Genomic DNA, 21150 nt, shown 5'->3' on the forward strand with positions numbered 1-21150 from the left:
GGCTGCTCATTGGCCAAAGTTGGCCAAGATCTTTAGACTCATGTTCCTGTCAGCCTTGCCACTGAGTTTTTGTGTGTCTCACATTTGGTTACAAACATGTGACTGGAGGTCGTAGACTTAGGAAGGTCAGGGGTACCCTAAACACTTTCCAAAACATGTAGTATTATATTATTTAATCACACTATTTTAGTTGGTTGGTGCCACCCCCTGTATTTTTATTTATTTAAACCTTTTTTTAGAGAAGTGAGTGATGATTTTATTGGTTGTTTTAGTTGTCAGACAAATGAGCATAGTTTTATTACGATGATTAATTTTGGCACAGCCACACATCTCCTCCTCTTCCCACAGCTTTTGAAAAAAATAAATGGAATTTAAGGTCATAGTGTTGCAATAAAAGCCCGTATTTGTTGCATCATTTTGACTCTGTTGAATTGTTGGCTGTGGTTTTAGTGTCCCTGGTAAACAATGTGGGGGCATCAAATCACTCACAAACAGGATGGAAAGTAAAAGCATGCCTTTTTGTAAACAGAACTTTAAGATTCCAGATGTTTATTGTCATGTTCAGCGTAGAAAGAGCAGTTTAGACCTTTACCCATGTTTGCAGCACATTTTCATTTCTTTACTGCCCTCATTTGGCCGAGAGGTGGCACTACCAGAAAGGAGACTTGCTGGTTGTGTGCTCTTCATGCGTTTAACTGTCTAACAGTATCACTCAGCTTACTGCACCGTTGAATCTGACAGAGTTGGTGTTTCTACACCATGTTTGTGTTTATGTTGTGCTGCTTTCTAGAATAGGTGACAGAGGTGCAAGATAACAATTTAGGTACCATTTTAATCTGGCACATGGCATTACATTCACTTACATTCATCAAGAGAGGCAGGTCCCCACAACGTGACTGTGTTCTGATTTTTGTCCCCACTATCTGAGTAACACACATACAGCAGACCAACATTAATGTCTGTCCAATCACCTTATGTCTTACCATCAGCTATGTGCAGAGTACAGATCAAGATTAGCCAGCAACTGTGTCATTACAGTTACACAATAATTACAGAACATTTTGTATTCATTACACAGCTATTGATTGCAGCAGTTACAGAAGAGTCATTGGCCGTCTCGTGTGTACATACACTACCAGTCAAAAGTTTTGGAATTCTTCCACTTTTCTATTGAAATTCAAGAGTTCAAGTCAAATGAATAGTCTGCAATGGTACAATGGAAAAATGACAGACATACCATTGTAACACTTAAAAATGTAGGTCTTTCCTACGGAGAAATTGTGAAGAAAGTCAAGGTGTCAGTGAGTACAGTTTCCGTCACCATCAAAAAGCTCTCAGAAACCGGGGGAAAGCCACAACAAAAGCAGAGGACAAGTTTGATAGGTGGCTCACAGGACAACAGCTTCAAGTCCAGCTTAAGTGGTCGTAGTAAGCAAGTCTCAGTTTCAGATGTAAAGAGAAGACTTCGAGTTGCAGGTTTGACAGGTCAACTTTCAGCTAGAAAGCCATTGCTAAGATGTCAGAATAAGAAAAAGAGGCTTGACTGGACCATGAAACACCTCGAATGGACTACTGAAGACTGGAAGAAGGTGTTATGGACAGATGAATCAAAATTGGAACTCTTTGGTTCATCACGCAGAATTTTTGTACGCCGTCGAGTAGGTGTGTGTGACATCAACTGTCAAACATGGAGGAGAAAGGGTGATGGTCTGGGGCTGTTCTGCTGGATCCAGGGTCGGTCACTTGAACAGAGTGACCGACACCCTGAACCTAAACGACCACACAGTACCCTCTGGTAGGCGCCTCGTTGGTCAGGGGTTCATCAGACAGGAAGATAATGACCCAAAACTTAAGTCCATGTGAAAACATGGAGTGGCCAACACAGTCTCCAGACTTTAACCCCATCAAGCTGGTTCGGGATGAACTGGACAGAAGAGTGAAAGCAAAGCACCCTACAAGTGCCACACATTTATGGGTACTTCTGCAACATAAGTGGGAAGAACATTATGATATTATTTGATTTCCATTTTAGAAATAAAATATCACACATGTGTTCACATGTTATATCTGCCAAAGTGGCTATTTTGATGGGTCGAAAGTTTAGAATATATTTTGATTTATAAACTGATTTGAATGTTTTTGTTTTGTTTTTACTTCAGTTGTTTTTTTATTTGTGACAGACTGAGCTTTTTCAGTCCAGACTGTGTGCCGTCATTCGGCTGGACCCGGCTCCACTCGGATAAACTCGGAAATAATGGGCGTGCTCGGCTGTGTTACGTCTCCGTCTCCGCCGTCGTACAATCGGATGATCCTGAGCGGGCGGAGCCAAGTTTGAGGAAATGGTTCGGTTGGTAGGCTGCTCCCAAGAAAACCGGCGACGAGCATCCATACCCGGCAGTTTCACCGTACATCTTCACTGCTTTTAGCGTCACTGGCACAGCTCATCAAGCAAGATATACCTCTAATACGAAGCTTAAGTCATTCACAGAAAACACAGTAACATTTAGCTGCTTACAAACTAAGCGACAGTTGTACGCTACAGTTTCTGGAAATATCTGTGTAGGGCTCGGAGATTAACGTTTAAGATAAACCTCTTTAAGAATGGAGACGCAGATACATGTGCCCGTCGGGTCGCCGGTAATTAGAAAGATTCCCATTTTCGTGGACGAACACAACGTGACGGAAGGAGCGATGAAGCTCATTAAAGAGCTGAGACCGGCGTGGGAGACGAGCAGTATCAAGACCAAGGTAACGTTAGCCGCTAAGCTAGCTGTACAGAGTATGCTAGGCTAGGCTAAGATTGACAGCTCTGCAGCATCACCAAGCATAGACACCAAGCACTACCAGCCAGGAGGAGGGCCACGGAAACATGCCCTGCTGGCTAGTGACATGTCTTTTACCTTACTATGTATTGTTAGCAAGTCTCTCTATTCATTAATGGAGACGTCCAATTATTATTATTTTTTATATTCTCTTGCAGTCTCGGTAACATAATGTGTTAATGTTATTTAAGCTAGCTGAGAATTATAGTAGCAAACTAATACCAGGCAGTGAACTATTACAAAGGTCTGTGGGGTTGTAATCTGTGTAGCTATATATACAAAAACAAATTGGGCCAAATCCAGAATTAAAAGGCTAGTCATGCTGTCATCTTAGTGTCAGTGGCCAGCTGGTGGTGACGTGATGGTCGATTACATTGAGCAACGTGGTGATAGTTAATTGTGAGTTCAAGGAGGCAGACACACCTTTACACTGACTGTTTTACAGCTGGCTGTGCTGCTCAGTCTATTTTATTTTTTTGATATTCAGCCAAGTTCCACGTCACATGTTCTTATGACAGAGTGATTGGATGTTAATAATAATCAAACCAGCAGCGGTGGAGGTGGGGTCTGGGTCCTTTCTAGGATGATAGTTTGGACTTCCATGTAGTTTAGTACAGTTAGTTATCTATTTGAAATTAAATGACATGCTCGGGGGCAGAGTTTATGTTTGCGGTACTACAGAGAAAACATTTGTGTCGGATTAACCATAATTCTTGATGTAATAAACACGTTGCTAAATCCTGGCATGCTTTAGATAATGACAGACTCTGAGTTGTGCACTCTCAAGTATAAAACTAATCAAATAACAAAATTCCTCTCAGGCAAGTTCAACATATTCATAAGTAATCTAATTTAACTTCTAAAACCAGTCAGACCGTTTCTGGCCAAATGTTCTTAAATCGCAGCACAGTGTTGTTCCTGGTCATGCCCAAAAAGCATTTTTCCTAGCAATCACTGTAAGAAATAAAAAAATTAAAAAAGAGGCTGTAATACTGTTTAGGGATGCACCGAAAATTGCTGCGGTTGTTGCTTGCATCATCACAACATCCTGTTTCGCCCGTGTTGTTTCGGCGATAAGTTTCCGGCTTTCGGCCGAACATTTTCGGACTTTAATCGCCGAAACAACATGTGCAAGCAACAACAACCACAGCAATTTTCGGCCGAAAATGGCCCGAAAGTGCATTTACGGTTTTCAGCCAAAAAATTTTCGGTGCATCCCTAATACTGTTCACATTATGTTAACTGCGAAACTTTTTTCCTTTTTCTATTATAAATATTTAGTCCATGGATGTTTCTTATTTGTAAAACTTCCCTCGGTACCTACGAAAATTAGTTTTATTTTCATCAACTAACTACAATTTACAGTAAAGTCTGTGGACATTGAAACCCATGGACACAGTTAATGGGAGTAAATGATGTGCATGTGCAGTTGGTTTCACAGTGTAGTAGCTAGAAACATTTTTGGTCCATGCACCAGTTGACTGATTTGCATTCAAGCGGGGGCGTCCAGTGTCTGGTACTCCTTAATAAATGAATGTAGGAGCTCCGCATGGTTTTTGTCCATATGGGAGGCCCAATTAAAATGTGTAGTGTGAATTAAAAGTGATTTTAATTAATTAACATGCAAATCCAAGGGTCTGTAGCAGTGTTTGTAGGCTAACCCTGCCACCATACTGTAGCTGATTGACAGTAATTGGTCCAATTCTGAAATGTTCCTGGTGGAACTTATGTACTTGAATTTCCTTTTCAAAACTGAATACACAGACAGAAATTTAATATTGGACTGAAGTTCTGAACCCCGTTGCTAAATGCCAGCCGTTCCCAAAGCAAACAAATTCCCCAGTGAAAATGTTCTGTGTAGTTTTAGAGTACTTTTGTTATTCATATCAGCTATTAACTTGCTAAGAAGTGTTAATTATTTACTTTAGTTACCTTGGTAACAAGACTGGACATTCAGCTTGCCTATTGGCTGATTGCAATGCTCTGTTCAGATGTGTATGTACTTTGATTATTGGACTCTATGTCTCTGACCTTTTTAACACTAATATTTATAGAGCCTTCACAATCTCTAGAACAAAGACTACACGGATGTACTGTAAAATAGTTTGTAATGCCTTTATTTTCTATATGTAAGCTCCTCTTAGCATAACACTCTAATGTAGCTCTGTATGGCTATATGTGAAGTATAATACTCTTCATTTTCCGGGTAAAGAGGGTAAAAACATTTACTTTTCGATTGCCAATATATCATAGCATATGGTATGCATCCCTATCACTAGTATTACTCTCCCTCAGTCTTTTGTTTCTACTTTGAAATGGGAAAAAACATAAAATATTTTTATAATAGAGTATATACCTGAGGATTCAATTTTTTATTTTCACAACATGAATTTTTTGATTAAATGACAACAGTCCATGTCAGATATGAAGATTATTAGAGATATGATTATTCACTAATAAATCAAATTAGTTAAAAAGTTTTTAAAGAATTTATATTCGTTAGGACTACTGGACTATATTCTGTATATAATTATATGCATTCCAAGTATACATTGTGAGTTCCAACCACGGTGGAACCAACTTAAGCAAAATGTTTGTGCAATATGCTTTTCACCACACGTGTATTGTTAAGCAGTCCCTTGCAGGGATAGAGAAAATGCATAATTGATACCTGGTACATGGATCAAATGACTGACGTGTCATAGCCAGGTCAGAGTTTTTGGAGTGGCTCTGACAGTGGACATGATAATACCATTCACTGCCTTCACTCTCTCGTGGCTCAATTTGAACACAGCTGCCGCAGCCGTGTGTTTGCATCCTGCTGGCTAATCTCTCTGGATCTGATACCCCGCTCACTCACACACACCTGCAGCTGAGAACATCACAGTGATTGCTTCGTTTCCCCAGAGCTTTTCTCTGTGACCACCGCACAAACAGAACTCAGAGGTACATCTCCACGGCCGTCAATGCAGCCATCAGCCTGGTCAGATCAGATAATGTAGGAAAGTGTGCGATTAAGGTGAAAAACTACAGTTACAAAGAAATGTTTGGTTGAGTTGGAGAGGATGCTATAGAGCAGCTGCACCATTGTTCTGATGGGAGTTTGAAGCTCTAAATGTGGCAAGGAGGGAGCGGGGCAGCACTGTTGACAGAAACACCTGATTTGCCCTGCCACCTGGACAGGAAGACTTTTACTGTAAATACACACTGTCCATTTCCAAACATCCTACACACACACACACACACACACACACACACACACACAGTTCCTGAAAACACCAGAATGTGTCAACCTCAACAGAGCCTTCTCCTCTTACAATGTTCTCATGCTGAAGATAAAATGATTAATATCTGCCAAAGGAAGCCTGCGTCAGGCCATACATTCAGACCAGCCCGTGTTGAGCGTAGACTATAGACTGATTGCGGGGGGGGGGGGGGGGGTGTTTACCTCTGTCTAGATCCAAGCTTATCGCTGTCTATCGATCCATTGATTGACGGTCTTAGTGGCGTATTGTGCGGTGGGTGGAATGGATCAGTCATGTGGTCGCAAAGGCGTGTTTGCCTGTGTATGTATGGTCATAACAGGGATGCCTGCGTGCCCATCTTTGTGGTTCGCCATGTGTGGAATGCCAGATATGTGTGAGTGAGCGTCTGTGCTGAGGGAGATGCAGGCCGCGTGTATGTTGTTATTGTGTTCACATCAGGGGGACGGACTGGCCCACCGGTTTCCTTTGGAAAGATGCTGTCATTCATCCTAGCTCAGATACAGGAGGCTTTTTTGCTAACTCTTCACTTTAGATGAAGCATTGGAGTCAACTTGTTGGGAGTCAACTTGTTTATAATTAGTAATGCATGAAGCAGCAATGTATTCGGTTTGATGCAACATAGTAAGCACGTAACACATAAATGTACGCTTAAACACAATTCCGATGCAGCAATTAAAACAAACTTCTTAGCAGATTTTGTTATTAGATACAGAAAAAAAATCCAGATAAAGATGTCATAATATTGCAGTTAATTAAAACCAGGTAGAGACAGAAAAACAGAGAGGAGGGGTGGAGAGGAATTCATACAAACTGTACATCTGGCAGTTGCATACATCCACCATATAAACATGATACAAAGACTACAATATAGAGGTGATGCAAACAAAGGCCTCTCTACCTAGTAGTCAATAAATTTAATTAAGTGGGTTCAATATTTTTTTTTCTTGTGGCATTCCACTTTATTACACATACCATTCATAATCAGAGAAATCACAATATTACAATCCATAAAAAGGTACTGTGCAAATTTTAGGAGTTAATACCAATATGTTGTCAAAATGTATTATGAATTGCTTCATTGGAATATTTAAATTCTAACATGGTTTAGGCTTCATGTAGCCTGTAAGCCAGCCTGAACCCCCCCTGCAACATTTTTGTGGGGGAAAGTTGGTCTGGAGTTGCTCCATTGGGAACTGATTATGTACCGGCAAAGATCTAATCGAATAGTTTGGTTGGGCTTTATGTGGTAATGGTGTCGTAACAGTGACATAGACATCCAGTTGCATGCAGAGGTATTGTTTTTTTGCATTGGTTGTAACACATCCCATAACATCAGGCTATGCCAGGCAAGGCATCATGTCCAAGTTATCTAAGTAAGTGAACTGAAACTTGCATTTGTAAGGAGGCCCCTATCAAACCTGGCAGAATCACAGGCCAGACTACTGAGATGTGTACTAGGTTATGGCTCCCAAATATTTTGTACTTGTTGTATTCTTTAAATTTCAGTATTACATTAAACGTAAAAAGCAATAAGTCTGTTCTATTAAATATAGATTAGATAATAGTAGATGGTAGTTACTTTTGTCAGTTTCAGCTTGTTTAGTACAAGGTTACCAATATTTTGAGTGTTGGTGTCAGTTTGTTTTACATGCATGACCCACATATTAACACCTTCTTTAATCATACGTGATTAAAGATGTGAATCGTGAGAAAGTGATCAAACTCTCAGCTTTCGTGATTGAATATTACTCACAAAATGGAATGAAGTATTTTACTGCACTTCAAGTATGTGCAATTGATGGATCATCACAGTACTTAAGAACATTCAGATTTTACCTATACGCATGCCTGCTGTTTGTTTAGTGTTAATTTGCATATTTTTAGAGTGAAGTGTTGATGGACACGACTGTCCATCAGTGCAGGGTGTTACAGACACACAGGAGTTACTCAGAGGTGTAGAAAAATGTCATGCAATTAGTGATACAACTAGTTTGATATAACTGCAAATACGCAAAAAAAAAATGCTTTGGCATATCCAGGTTGTTCCAAACTATTCAGTACATTAATCAATGACTGAATGTGTGAAATAAGTTGCATACTTTGAAATGCATTAAAAAAAAGTAATTTAAAATTGCTCAGCACTGAGCTGACGATCTATTGGCTGAAGGCTGATGTGATATGGATATGAATCACACATTTATCCCATGTAGGTCAAAGTTGCATGGCGTCTGCAATGTTGATGCTGACTCAAGGTGAACTGATAGCTTTGTGAAATGACAAAACAAAACACTGGAACCACCATGGTGCCATAGAGTTTGATGTTTTCTCAGAGGGGTTATATGATTTATTTTCCTCCTCTTCCAGCTCTTCACTGATGGAACCACCAACAAGCTAGTGGGCTGCTACGTGGACGACAGTCCAGAGGACGTGGTCCTGGTCCGAGTGTACGGAAACAAGACAGAGCTGATTGTGGACAGAGACAATGAGCTCAAAAGCTTTCAGGTAGTGTTAGTATTTTTCTGAATTTGGCATATTAGGTGCTTCACGATTGTTTGTCCCATCTGTTTCTTATGTTTTCATGTCTCCTCTAGGTGCTGCACGCCAACGGTTGTGCTCCCCACCTCTACTGCACCTTTCAAAACGGCATCTGCTATGAGTTCATGCAGGGGGATGCTCTTGGGACGCAGGATGTCAGAGATCCTTCTCTACTCAGGTTAGGACATGATAGCGTCGAGACAGCTCAGGATTATTACAGACCTAGCTTAGTGGGGTAAAATTACAGCAGTGTGCCCATTAACATTGTGCTGTTATGGTCAAGAGCCTCTGTAGTTCCTAATTCCCACACAAATGGTTAGGCACACATATTTTACAATGCAGAAATGCCTCGTTGTCATATAGGAAATATGCAAATGAAGTAAACCCATTTTAGTCACATGCAAATGGTAAGTGGAGTATACATACCACAATAAAAAAATAAAGTGACAGAAGTTGCTCATGGCCAAAACAGTCTAATACTTTATCTGGAACACAGTGTCTATGGTACATGCTATATTGTTTGGCACTCCTTTGTGGGAATTACTATTCAGTGTTGCATGATGTATTTGCTGGTGTGAACTCAACTGTACAAGAGATTATTTGTCCTTAACCTTGTAGATATCTTCACTCTGTAGCCCAGAACTCTGTCACTTGATCTTTAGGATTATTTGGAGATTGGAGACTCGCATAGTAAAGATAATGATGTAGCCATTTCACTTTAGTCATGATGATAACCATGTTTTTTTCTTTCCCTTCACAGGATGATTGCTAGGGAAATGGCTCGTATCCATGCCATCCACGCACACAACGGCTGCATCCCCAAACCCAACCTCTGGATCAAGATGCGAAAGTACTTCTCCCTTGTAGCCACGGAGTTCACAGAGCAAGCCTCTAATGTCAGGTGAGTCCTTGCTCCTCAGATTTTTCTTGTTGGCGGGGCTCCTGCAGACTCCTCTACACATGCTGCGTTAAAGATGCAAATAGTTCTTTGAAGTGCAGCTTGATTTGCCTGTAGCATAGGACAGAGGCCATTTACCTTGAGACTGACATCACCTGAGAGAGCTCGGTGGAGAAGAAGATGAATTGCATCTTAAAATACAAGGCATGTAGTTGTGTGCATAAAAAGTCTCAGAAGTGCTTGTGCTGAGAATGAAATAAAGCACCTGTTAGGTAGATATGAGCAAACATAAGGTATGACTCTTTCCTGGAGTTGCATAACATAACCCTGATGATTCTGGTACAGTTAATTATGGAAATAATGAACTTGGACAAGGCCAAACTAGCTGAAGTGATAAATAGATCAGACCTCTAAAAATGATTTTGTACAGCACCCCAAATTTCTGGAAGTAGCTTTTGACTACTGGACTGACACACACCTACAGTAAGCATATTTATTGGAACTGCATATTCATCTCTGAGAAAGAGGAAGGATAACTGTCCAGATGTGTTCATGCTGAAGGTAGTTGGGTGGTGGGATCTGTCAAAAGTAGCCCCTTCATAACCTGGCCAGCTGCCCCGTCACAGCTGATATCTTTGTCCTGATGGATATTAGATTATGTCCAGCATGTGGCTTATATAACAGTAACAATAATAGCTGCCTGGATTAGGGAGTCTGAGGCATGCAGCGGGCCAACAGATGTTTGCTTAGCTCTGTGTATCAGGTCACTTTACTGTCTTCCATGGTAACACAGATGGCTACGGCGTTCTCATCCTGGAGAGCAGATACTTGTTTCACTGCAGTTTGAGAAACCCATGTGACCGGGTATGTTTAAAGAAAACTGTGTGATGTGGTGATGAGAAAATTTCCTCTATTGATCCACACTTTTGTTGAGACAGTGTGGGAGAGGCACCAAACCAGATAGACATCCCCAAGGGGAGGGTGTGTCTTGTATGTGTGTGTTTGATGCAGCCTTTCGCCCTGTTTTCTCTCATCTCCTGCTATCAGGCTGACTGCGGCTTAAGCCCCATAAGCCCATTACTGTTAGCACAAGGGTCTCTACTCAGCACTCAGGACTTGGTTGGCTGAGACACTAACCCAGTGGCTTAACTCTTTTTCCATTAGCCAATAACACCACTTTCTGACTACTTTCAAGCAGCGTCTGCTGTTGATCTGATTGGGTGACAGGGCATCACCTGCCCCAGGCTGAACACTCCTTGGATGAATGTTCAGCACGCCCGTGTCATGTGTATACACATTTGTATAGTTGCAGAATATGAAATCAATGCTTAAAACTGAATCCAGTAACACATTTCATAAGGAGGCATAGTATTATATCCATGGTGACACTGAAACACTGCAACACCATGAGAGTCCACTGAGGACAGGTTTCTCTGTTGCTGTTCCCAGGAGCCATCTGGCCAGGGCCCCACTGAGCCTGTGTGTTGCCTGAGCATGTTGATCTAGGTTGTTTTTACTTAACATATGTATCCATGCTACAGTGATACCAAAACATGCAAAAGTAGTTTATTTTGGTCAATAACGGTTAGTGAAACTGTTTCTGTCACTTTCTCTTACTGTAAATGTGGGCGCATGTTGCGTTTGCAGACACTCAGTATCGTTTTCACAACAGTCCAAGAGAGGTGTGAGAGAGAGCTGATCTTTTTTTGCATCTCTTTTCCCGTCCAGAATCCAGCAGGAGGTTCCCAGCAAAGCAGTTCTGGAGCAAGAGATGGTGTGGATGAAGGAGCATCTGTCCACGCTGGCCTCACCTGTGGTGCTCTGCCACAATGACCTGCTTTGCAAGAACATCATCTACAACAGCAAAGAGGGTAGGTGCCCTCTCCCCTTTTGATTGCTGCCCCCTTCCCCAACCAGAATGATCCTTACTCAGACTTCACTCCTGACACTGCTTTCATTCAATAAATGATTGACAGGTGCAGAAACAAATCTCTAAAAATGCAGATTGTTAGACTAAGGCTGCAACTACTAATTATTTTCATCAACAATTATTCTGACAACGGTTTTATAAAGCAACCCAAAACTAAGGAAACAGCAAATGTTCACATTGGACATGTCAACTGAAGGCCGACAAAAGCCAATATTTCAACTACAAACAGAATGCTGGAAATAGTGACTTGGAAATGTACATGTATAATCCGTGTTTGAAAGTCACATGATCCCTCAACTTCCTGCCATTTCAAGTTAACCATCAAAAGACAATCCCTACTTCGACAAAGTAAAGAGTTAAAGAGCTTACACAGCAATCTTGTATTAAGAGACTCTTAAAGGATTATTATCACATGCATGATGAGTGTTACTTGACTGCTGGTTTAGCAGAGCTAGCATAGTGCTAGCAAGCTTTTTCATTGGCATGTTGGTACTAAACTTGTATGTCAGACCCTTGGAGAGTATCCCATATTACTTCCCTTGAACTGGACAACAACACGTCTGTCAGCTCTGATCAACTAATATGCGAAATTCAACCTAACCACAAGGCAGGCATGCTTAAAACAGACAATAATAAGCTTCTGCAATGTCACAAGATGTGTTTCTATCCAGTGTTGCATTCATTTTTCACCAACACCTATATCTTGTATTGATGATGGGAGAGTCTGACCACTGTGCAAAGCCTTCTCCAGTACATCCCAAAAATTCTCAATGGGGTTAAGGTCTGGACTCTGTGGTGGCCAATCCATGAGTGAAAATGATGTCTCATGCTCCCTGAACCACTCTTTCACAATCTGAGCCCCATGAATCCTGGCATTGTCATCAGGGAAGAAAAAATCCATTGATGGAATAACCTGGTCATTCAGTATATTCAGGTAGTCAGCTGACCTCATTCTTTGGACACATAATGTTGCTGAACCTAGACCTGAGCAACTGCAGCAACCCCAGATCATAGCACTGCCCCCACAGGCTTGTACAGTAGGCACTAGGCATGATGGATGCATCACTTCATCTGCCTCTCTTCTAACCCTGATGCCCCCATCACTCTGGAACAGGGTAAATCTGGACTCATCAGACCACATGACCTTCTTGCTCCCTAGTAAACTGAAGCCTTTTTTCCAGTTAGCCTCACTGATTAGTGGTTTCCTTAAGGCTACACAGCTGTTCAGTCCCAATCCCTTGAGTTCCCTTCACATTGTACGTGTGGAAATGTTCTTACTTTCACTATTAAACATAGCCCTGAGTTCTACTGTTTTTTTTCTTCCGTTTGATTTCACCAAACGTTAAAGTGATCGCCGATCACGATCAATCAGGATTTTTTTCCTACCACATTTCTTCCTGGAAGACGATGGTTCTCCACTATCCTTCCAGTTTTTAATAATGCGTTGGACAGTTCTTAACCCAGTTTTAGTAGTTAGATGTTTTCTCTGCTTGATGCATGCCAATGATTTGACCCTTCTCAAACAGACTAACATCTTTTCCACGACCACAGGATGTGTCTTTAGACATGGTTGTTTAAGAAATGAGAAGCTACTCATTACATCAGTTGGGGTTAAATAACTTGTTGCCAGCTGAAAGATAATCACCCATGCAGTAATTATCCAATAGGAGGCTCGTTCCCATTTGCTTCGTTAAGTCCAGGTGGTGACTTTTTTTTTGGCCGAACAGTGTATTTTTCTTTATTTTCCAGAGAACCTCTATGATGCTTTTTGAGTGTGTCTGCACTGTGGTGCCCCTAACTTGAACTCGGTCAGCTGACTTCTTCAGAAATTGCAGCCTAACTTTCAATGTTCTGCTTACTAGACTTGAATCAGTAACAGACTTCAATCATCACAACCAAATGTTATCTTCCAGGGGGGTATTGCACACAGTTCTGTTATATATGTGATGTGTCGTCTTTTTGTCTTGCAGGTCACGTTCGTTTCATTGACTATGAATACTCCAGCTATAACTACCAGGCCTTCGACATCGGCAACCACTTTAATGAGTTTGCAGGTTTGTCAAACCGCAAAGTGATTTGCATGTGAGAGTTAATGTTATATCAGTGCATATTGCCTGTTATATCAATGCTTATTATTATGTGTAATCAGGCATGGCTGAGCTGGACTATGGACTATACCCCAGCCGGGAGATGCAGATGGACTGGCTCAAAGTGTACCTGCAGGCATACAAACTCTTCACCAAGAAAACAGAGGAGGTCAGCCCACAGGAGCTGGAGACGCTTTATGTACAGGTCAACAAGTTTGCACTGGTGAGGAGAAAAAAAAAACACGCTGTTTGTTCTATCTCTTACACACTGTGACTCAAGTTACTTGACCTCATCGGATATCTAATTTGTGTCCCTCAAGGCTTCTCACTTCTTTTGGGGCTTCTGGGCACTCATCCAGGCCAAATACTCCTCCATCGACTTTGACTTCCTCGGGTACGTTCGTGTGTGTGTGTGTGTGTGTGTGTGCCTGTGTGTGAGAGAGAAAGAGTTAGCGCTGTGTGTGGTGACCCCATACCCCCACTCCTCTTGTGTAGGATGTTACGTAAGTAATGGGTCAAAGGGTGTGTATGAAAAGGATCTGTCAGCATGGGTTAAACAGAGTATTATGAAAGACTGAAACCAATAACCCAAAAGCCAACATGTCTCTCATTTTCTTTTGTGAGCTTCCATACTACTTAACACTCCCTGACCTCACACCTGCAACACATAGAGATGCTGGGTTTGCCTCCCCTAGTGTTTCACAGAAAGAAACTAGACCTAAGCACCCCTTAGGTCTAGTTTCTTTCTGCACCCCTTGCTGAGAGAAGTGGCAGATCTAACGTCCCCCAAAAATGGAATATAAAATCTTTTTTTTTTTCTAAGAAGTCAGTATATACAGTAACTTATTGCAGTTTATTTTGACATGGACTGACATATTTGGTCAAAGTTGTAATTACAAAAATAGAACTAAAACTTCCTAGTTCATAGCGGGGGAGACTCAACCAACCACTTCTGTTTACAAAGTGAGGGTCACATGACAAAAGGGGTTAGGCAAGTTACTACAGTCGCTATAAAGCTAATCTGCTCCTGGTAGCATGTTTAGTGCTTATCACTGACACAGTGTTCAAATCACAGTTCAGCTACCAAATTAAGTAGATGTGAAAGAATAAAGGAATGTCAGGCCGATTAAGAAGCTTGTTCTCTTTCTGTTACGTCATTATCAAACGGAGAACTGTTTTAAATGCGATCAGTTTTTACCTTTTCTAATGGTACAAGTTGACAAGCTAGCAAGAGCTGCTGATGACACAGCAAATGTTGTAATTACGTGACACAATGTAATGTTTAGTAGCATCAGTGCTTACTAGCTAACTTGTTAAGCATATAGTTAGACAAGTGAAAGGAAAGTTATCAAGCTTTACTAATAGTGAGTCCAATACATACTTAACAGCATGTCTCCCCAAATGTTTGATGGCACAGCATTATTACACTTAAAATACATTACAAGTTAGAAGACAAAAAACACACTATAAGGATGTGTCGTACTCTAAAATCCACATCTACTTCTACTGGAAGGGAAAAACAGCCTGCACCCCAATACTTAACCAAGGGTTGAAACAAAACACGTGGAGCTGAAACTATTTTGTGGTGGAAAGTTGGTCTGGAACCGCTCTGTTAAGAACTGTTTATGCTCTGGCAAAGATCTGCCGGGCCAATGAAACCATTTGGGTGGACTTTATATGGTGATGGACTGAAGAGGAACAGTGATGTAGTCACACATGTCATCCGAGTGCCATGGAGATAAATTTGTTTACAATAAAAAGACTATGATTGGTTGGAGGACTATCCGATTGCGTCCAGAGTTTTTTTTTTTTTTAATGTATCAGTTGAAACGTGGCCTGTAATGAAATCCTAATGGGTGTTGCTAAACTCATATTCTGATATGAGTGTGGCTGTGTCAGGCTACCTGTAGCTACAGTGAGTTCAGACAATAACAGCTGCATAGCTTTCCAATTTATAGATAATCCACTATAAGACAATACTCATCATCAAAATGCTTTAGCTTGACATACAGAAATATACTATTTTGATATGCGTGTGCCAGACATTTCCCATTCTTCCTGCTGACGCCTCCAATGTTATGTCATGAATTCACTATATTAATGAAGGCTCAGAGTTTGGGATTGGTAGCTTAAAAAAACTTGGTTCTAAACTCTTTGGTAGTGCATCCCACCACTCAGCAGCTTTTAGGTATTTTTCAGTTTTTCTAGGAGACAGAGGTGACGAGAACACACTTCCGCTTAAAAAGTCAGTGGAGAACAGTCACTTGAACAGGGACTTAATTGTGCTCCATCTCTGTGTGGGCTTGTTGGAAAAAATGTACAGTCATAGGAATCACTGAACCAGATCCTTGAAGTTAGGACGTTTCCACAAATACGTTTAACTATATACAGTACATAACATCATTACAGTTTGTATTTCCCTACTTCCTTTCTCCACCGTCACCACTTTCATGCACTTTTTTCTTGCAGGTATGCTGTGCTACGTTTCAACCAGTACTTTAAGACCAAACCCGCAGTGATGGCCCTGCAGATCCCAGAGTGAGAGCCATGCAGAGAGAAGACAGGATGCAGGGTGTCGCAGACGTCCTGTAGGGTGGGGACTCTCTTCTGTTAGATGGACCACAGCTTGGTCTACCTGCCATCCTTTTTCTGCAAGAAGCGCAGTTACTCTTTCATTCCTCCAAACTTAGCTCCACGTCTGTTGTGACTCCAGCTCAAGAATTACAAATCTTCCATCTGTGTGAATGTGCGTGTGTGTGATTTACCTTGATGAACCCCAAATGTCTTGCTTTTCCTCTTTGGGCAGCTGAACCAGGCGTAATGAGAACAGCAGTGTGTGTAGGGTAGAGGTCTCTGGCTTAAAACCTGCTTTATTATCTGTCACACTGGCACCAAAATGTTCCAGAACGCTGGTAATGAAGGTCACTAGAGGGACGAGGCTGCTAAGGACAGTTTGACACTGACAATGACTGATAGTTTGTCTAATTTGTTGTGTGCACTATATCTATGGGACGAGCCCATGGCCTCCTTCAGGCATTTTGCCTGGCATTCCTCACATTATGTGTTTGGCGAATGGAGCAACACCGTTCCGCCTTCTGTCTGCAGATATTTTAATACATTCAGGTCTATGTTTCCTCTCTATTCTCTCCGTCTTTGGTGCTAAGGTCTGCAGCCTCTTTTGCACTGAACTTCCCAGACATCAAATACACATCACTTTCCTCCGGCTCTTCCGTTGATGCAGGTTGACCTTCTGTCAGTACCTCGGATAGTTAACTGCTGCTTCTGCCGCTGCTAGAAATGTAAAACCTACTTTTCTGTGTGTTAGTGGGTTTCCCCCTGGAAGGAAGGATCGAGTGTGAAAAACAGCAAATGGAAAAGCTTTTAATGGACTGGCTTTAGGTTGAATCACTTATTGTGTTGTAGCAATCAGTGACAGAGAGTAGCTAAAGGTGCATTTATTTATATGTGTGAAGACACTGTGGATTATTACACATCTCAGGTTAACAACTCTTCAGTTTGGAGCGCTTCAGCAAGTGTTGCCCAGTTAGAAAGTGGTACCAAGGGAGGGGTGGGAGTAAATGGTTAAAAAGAGGAGTGTAAATGTGACACTAATCTCTGTGTGCATTTCTGTCCTTGCGCTGGTTTTCCACCTTCTTGACTTTTATGGTTACACTGGATCGCTTCGTCAAGGTTTCCATTTAAACTTTCCAGACCTTTTGGAAAAATCCTGACCTCTTGTCACCTTTCTGTGCCAACTGCTCCTCCCCACTTTTACGCCCTCATGTGTCAGCTCCCTCCTTACTTTTTCCATCTATGATCTATCTCCCTTCAGCTGATTAGGTTTAGGCCGTAGCACCTGTATCACAAACCATCTGGCTATCCCAGCCACCACTCACCTCCACGCTGTAATCCATTCACATTCCAGATTTGGAGCCAAATTGTGTTGCATAATCAGACATTACATAAGCTTTTAAACGGAGGTAGGAATGGGATATGTGGGGCTGTGTGACTTTCATGCGATCACCTCTTACTTTCATGGAAAAAAGATGAGTTCTGGGTCTTTATCCAGAGCTTCTATTTCAACTCAATTTGCATAAAGTCTAAATGTTTAAAAGCATAATTCATAAGGCATAATTCTCTGTTCACTGATGCTACTTTTCATGTGAATTTCTCTCACAAAGTGAAACATTGTCAGCTTATGCAGACACCTCTAGCTGTCACGCAGAAAGAGGCAAATTCATGTTTTATGTAGTAATTTACATGCAGCCGTGCCTCTAGAATTTCATTCTCTCTGAAAACATGTTAATACACTACAGATGTGGTAGTGCATCATACATCTTGACTGGATGTCATGGTCCTTGGTCATTAACTTAGACTTTTTGACTTGTCACAGTAAAGAAAGTACAGGTTAATAAAGGCTGCTGGGACACTTAATGGAACTGGGCCATCAATAATACACCTGTGCATTTCCTCATGTGACAAATCAAAAGAGCTGCTTGGAAACTTGTAGAACTGATAAACCGTAAGAACATGATTTACATGTACTTATTTCCTGTTAAAAAAAAAAAAATGCCCGTTGCAGGATCATCCCTAACAATATTGCTTTGACTGCCTCCTTTCTACTTAATGCATAAAGCTCAATGATAGTAGACGATAGTAATAGGAGCCTTTATAATCTCAAATTGGCAACTTTGTTTTCTTTTATTCTATTTGCCTCCAGCAAATTTTATATGTAATCTATCAAAAGTCTTCTGTTTCATCCCACACGCTCAAAAGAATTGAACTCCTCATAGGCCCAGAAGGGGGAGACACTGAGCTCTGACCTTTATCCTCCACTGCTGGTGTTGTGTAACCAACAGGCTTAATAATTCACCAGGTGAGCGGTGCCTCAGAGCTGCAGCACAGACAGTGATGTTAATGACTTTCAGTAAGGAGAGTTGACCTGAGAGATGTCTCTAGAAGAATTGTATTTATTTCTGAAAAGTGTAAGTGCTCTGTCGAGCAGGAACCGTTAGATCCTTCTCAATGTGAATCAGAACTCAATTGAGGGCAGTGTGACGCTAAATGGGTTTTAGAGTTATTTATTTAATGGCACATATTTGGGAGCAAAAAAGCTGCCAGCGGCATTGTCTTAAAAAAAAGCTTGAATCACATCACACATCAATGGATTTGTGAACAATCAAGCGGCCCTCATTTTTAGGGCACTAATAGAGTAATCTGTTTAGTAGATTTGCAGACAAAGGCCAAATTAGTCAACTTGCTGCTTGGATGCACAATCCTAATGCCCTGGTGGGAATTCAGCCTGGATAAAAAGGGCACTTGCACCCCTTGAGCACTAAATAAATTTCTCTATTCACTTAGCAGAGGGCCCTGATCCAAAGTGGAACCCATCTGTTGGCAGAGTTTTCTGAAGAAGAAGGAGTTTGTGAAGTTTCATTATCTCTAAATGATATCCGATACCGTAGCATAAACAGATGCTAAGGGCTAGAGCTCAATGTAGAGTCGGTGACCTAAAAAACACATTCCACACAGCTGAGGTTGTCCTAAAAACGTTGCACTCATTTCACAGCTGTTTGGCCTTCTGGTCACCTTACCCACTGTGTTGTTTGACACTCTGGTTAGTCTGGTGTCATAGTGTCTTCATGTGACTGACATCGTTTGTATTCTAAAGGCATCTGCATGCTTCGCACATGATATCCTCAAACCACTGAAATATTTCTGTCAGTGCAGTTTCTGTGAAAGAAACCAAATGTTATATAAAAGCACAAAAGCACACGATCAGATGTGTCCCACTTCAGTATAAACCAAAAGAGAAGCCCAGAACTTTTTATCATTCAACAAAGTCTTTAAAATATCTTTTCAGCCTGATGTTAGATATTAAGTTTTTAAAATATATCTGTAACTATACCCAGCACTGATATCACATCATATCAAGTGTTCCTCTTCCAATGCACTATGGACACAAACATAATCTAAGCTATTATTTTGACAAAACTAGTTTTGTCTAACTACAGTTTCCTAGGGTTAGGTTAGAGTTTCCCCCCACTTACCTAGAAACTCTTATTAATTAAAATATTTATGTAAACGAGCTGTGAATTAACCCCTGAGTGATAAAATGAGACCTATGATGGTTTCTTTAATTTGTTCAAATGTTACCTTAAGGTTTTGTACTATTGCACTGACTGCACTGACAATGATTTTTTTATTTATTTATTTTTTTTGCATCACCAGATGGAAAAAAAAACAAAACAGAAACGAAACAAAAATAGTCTAATCAGTAGATCATACCATGGGTAAGGTGTCAAAAAGCCAATCAGGAAATTCCTGTGAGCGTTCACTGAAGTTCTTGAAAGTGTTTCCTGTTTAAAGACTGATCCACCTTTTATTTTTTTGTGTTTTTGTGGCGGCTGTTCACTCCTGCTGGCCATTAAAACATTTAACCTTCACTATGTTAGGCCTTTTAGAGTGTTCTAAAGCTGTTTATTTATTGAATGAATGAATCTAACGCTGCATTTCCCACCTTTTCTGTTGTTGTTTTCTAATCATACCAAAATGGCTAGATTCAGTGTGCATTACAGTTCATTTGAGATTTACAGTTTTTGTGTGTGAATGTACTAACGTAACTTTACGATACACTGTACAGAAAAACTGATTATTTTTTTCCTTTGTATGCCGATATTTACTTTTTGTAAAAGCTTTGACTTGAAACCTAGAGCGCTGTGTAAAGGGACGCAGCGTTTGGCTTGCAGATGTGACTTTGTAAATGTACTCATCCACTGCTAAAAGAGGTGGTGCCTCAGTGTGTGTACGCCTGGCGGAGATAGAGGATGTAAATACTGTAAGAAATACTGTGAAAAGCTTACTGTACAGTGATCCTTCACACCTCTGTAGGAGTGGCAAGAAGAATTATTTAACAGTTGTCAATAAATATTTCCATTAAAATGTCTGAAATGCTGCATGGCCTCTGGTTTCTCTGCTCTCAACCATGCTAGGAGTCGAGGAAATGACCCACGTGTGACTTGTGTTGACACTCCAGCTTCCTCTTGTGTTTGTTTCTGTCTGCCAGCTGACCCTGTGTTTTGACCCTGGCGGGAGGAAGGAAGGAGAAAACTTCTGCTGTGGGACATCCTGCCACAACACACGGGCACACACGACTGCTAATATTATTACTGAAGGCATAGGGCTAATCTTTTCCTTCCCACACTCACCGTCACCTTGTTTTATTTCATAGAAGCTAATAAAAACTGCCACCACAGAATCAGAACAGCACTGGAGGTTAATAACCTACAATACTGACCACATTAATATTAATAAAGAAAGCGATCCCTGAAGTGTCCTGTAAAGTCACATTTTGACACTTTATTTTTTCTTAAAGGTTACATAATATGGTCCTTCTGCACAACCAAACCAACACAAGAAGCAAAGAAATCTAATGAATGTCACAAATCTACACAGAAATCTAAACGCAACAAAAGAAACCCAGTGAACTTTATCACAAACAGGAAATGCTCATAGGTCGTTTGACATATATTTAATGGCACATTCACTGTAAAATCTAATAAACTGACTTTACGTAAAGTACGCAAACTCATTGCTTCAGGAAAAGTAATTG

General features: G+C 40.9%; 1 protein-coding gene across 2 annotated transcripts; it reads left to right on the forward strand.

Moving 5' to 3' along the window:
• The first annotated feature begins 1853 nt into the window (after positions 1–1853).
• etnk2 (ethanolamine kinase 2) lies at positions 1854–20840 on the forward strand. 2 transcript variants are annotated; one of them, XM_084542518.1, is made up of 9 exons: positions 1854–2748; positions 8453–8590; positions 8680–8801; positions 9384–9524; positions 11250–11392; positions 13422–13505; positions 13601–13761; positions 13859–13932; positions 16008–20840. In XM_084542518.1, the coding sequence occupies exons 1-9, from the start codon at positions 2602–2604 to the stop codon at positions 16078–16080; spliced, it is 1083 nt and encodes a 360-aa protein (XP_084398644.1). In that variant the 5' UTR covers positions 1854–2601; the 3' UTR covers positions 16081–20840. The 2 variants fall into 2 exon arrangements, with proteins under 2 accessions (XP_084398644.1, XP_084398643.1); XM_084542517.1 differs by having other exon boundaries at positions 13859–20840.
• Positions 20841–21150: the final 310 nt, after the last annotated feature.

This window comes from Chelon labrosus (assembly GCF_963514085.1).
Source record: "Chelon labrosus genome assembly, chromosome: 4".
In the NCBI taxonomy this organism is placed as follows: Eukaryota; Metazoa; Chordata; class Actinopteri; order Mugiliformes; family Mugilidae; genus Chelon; species Chelon labrosus.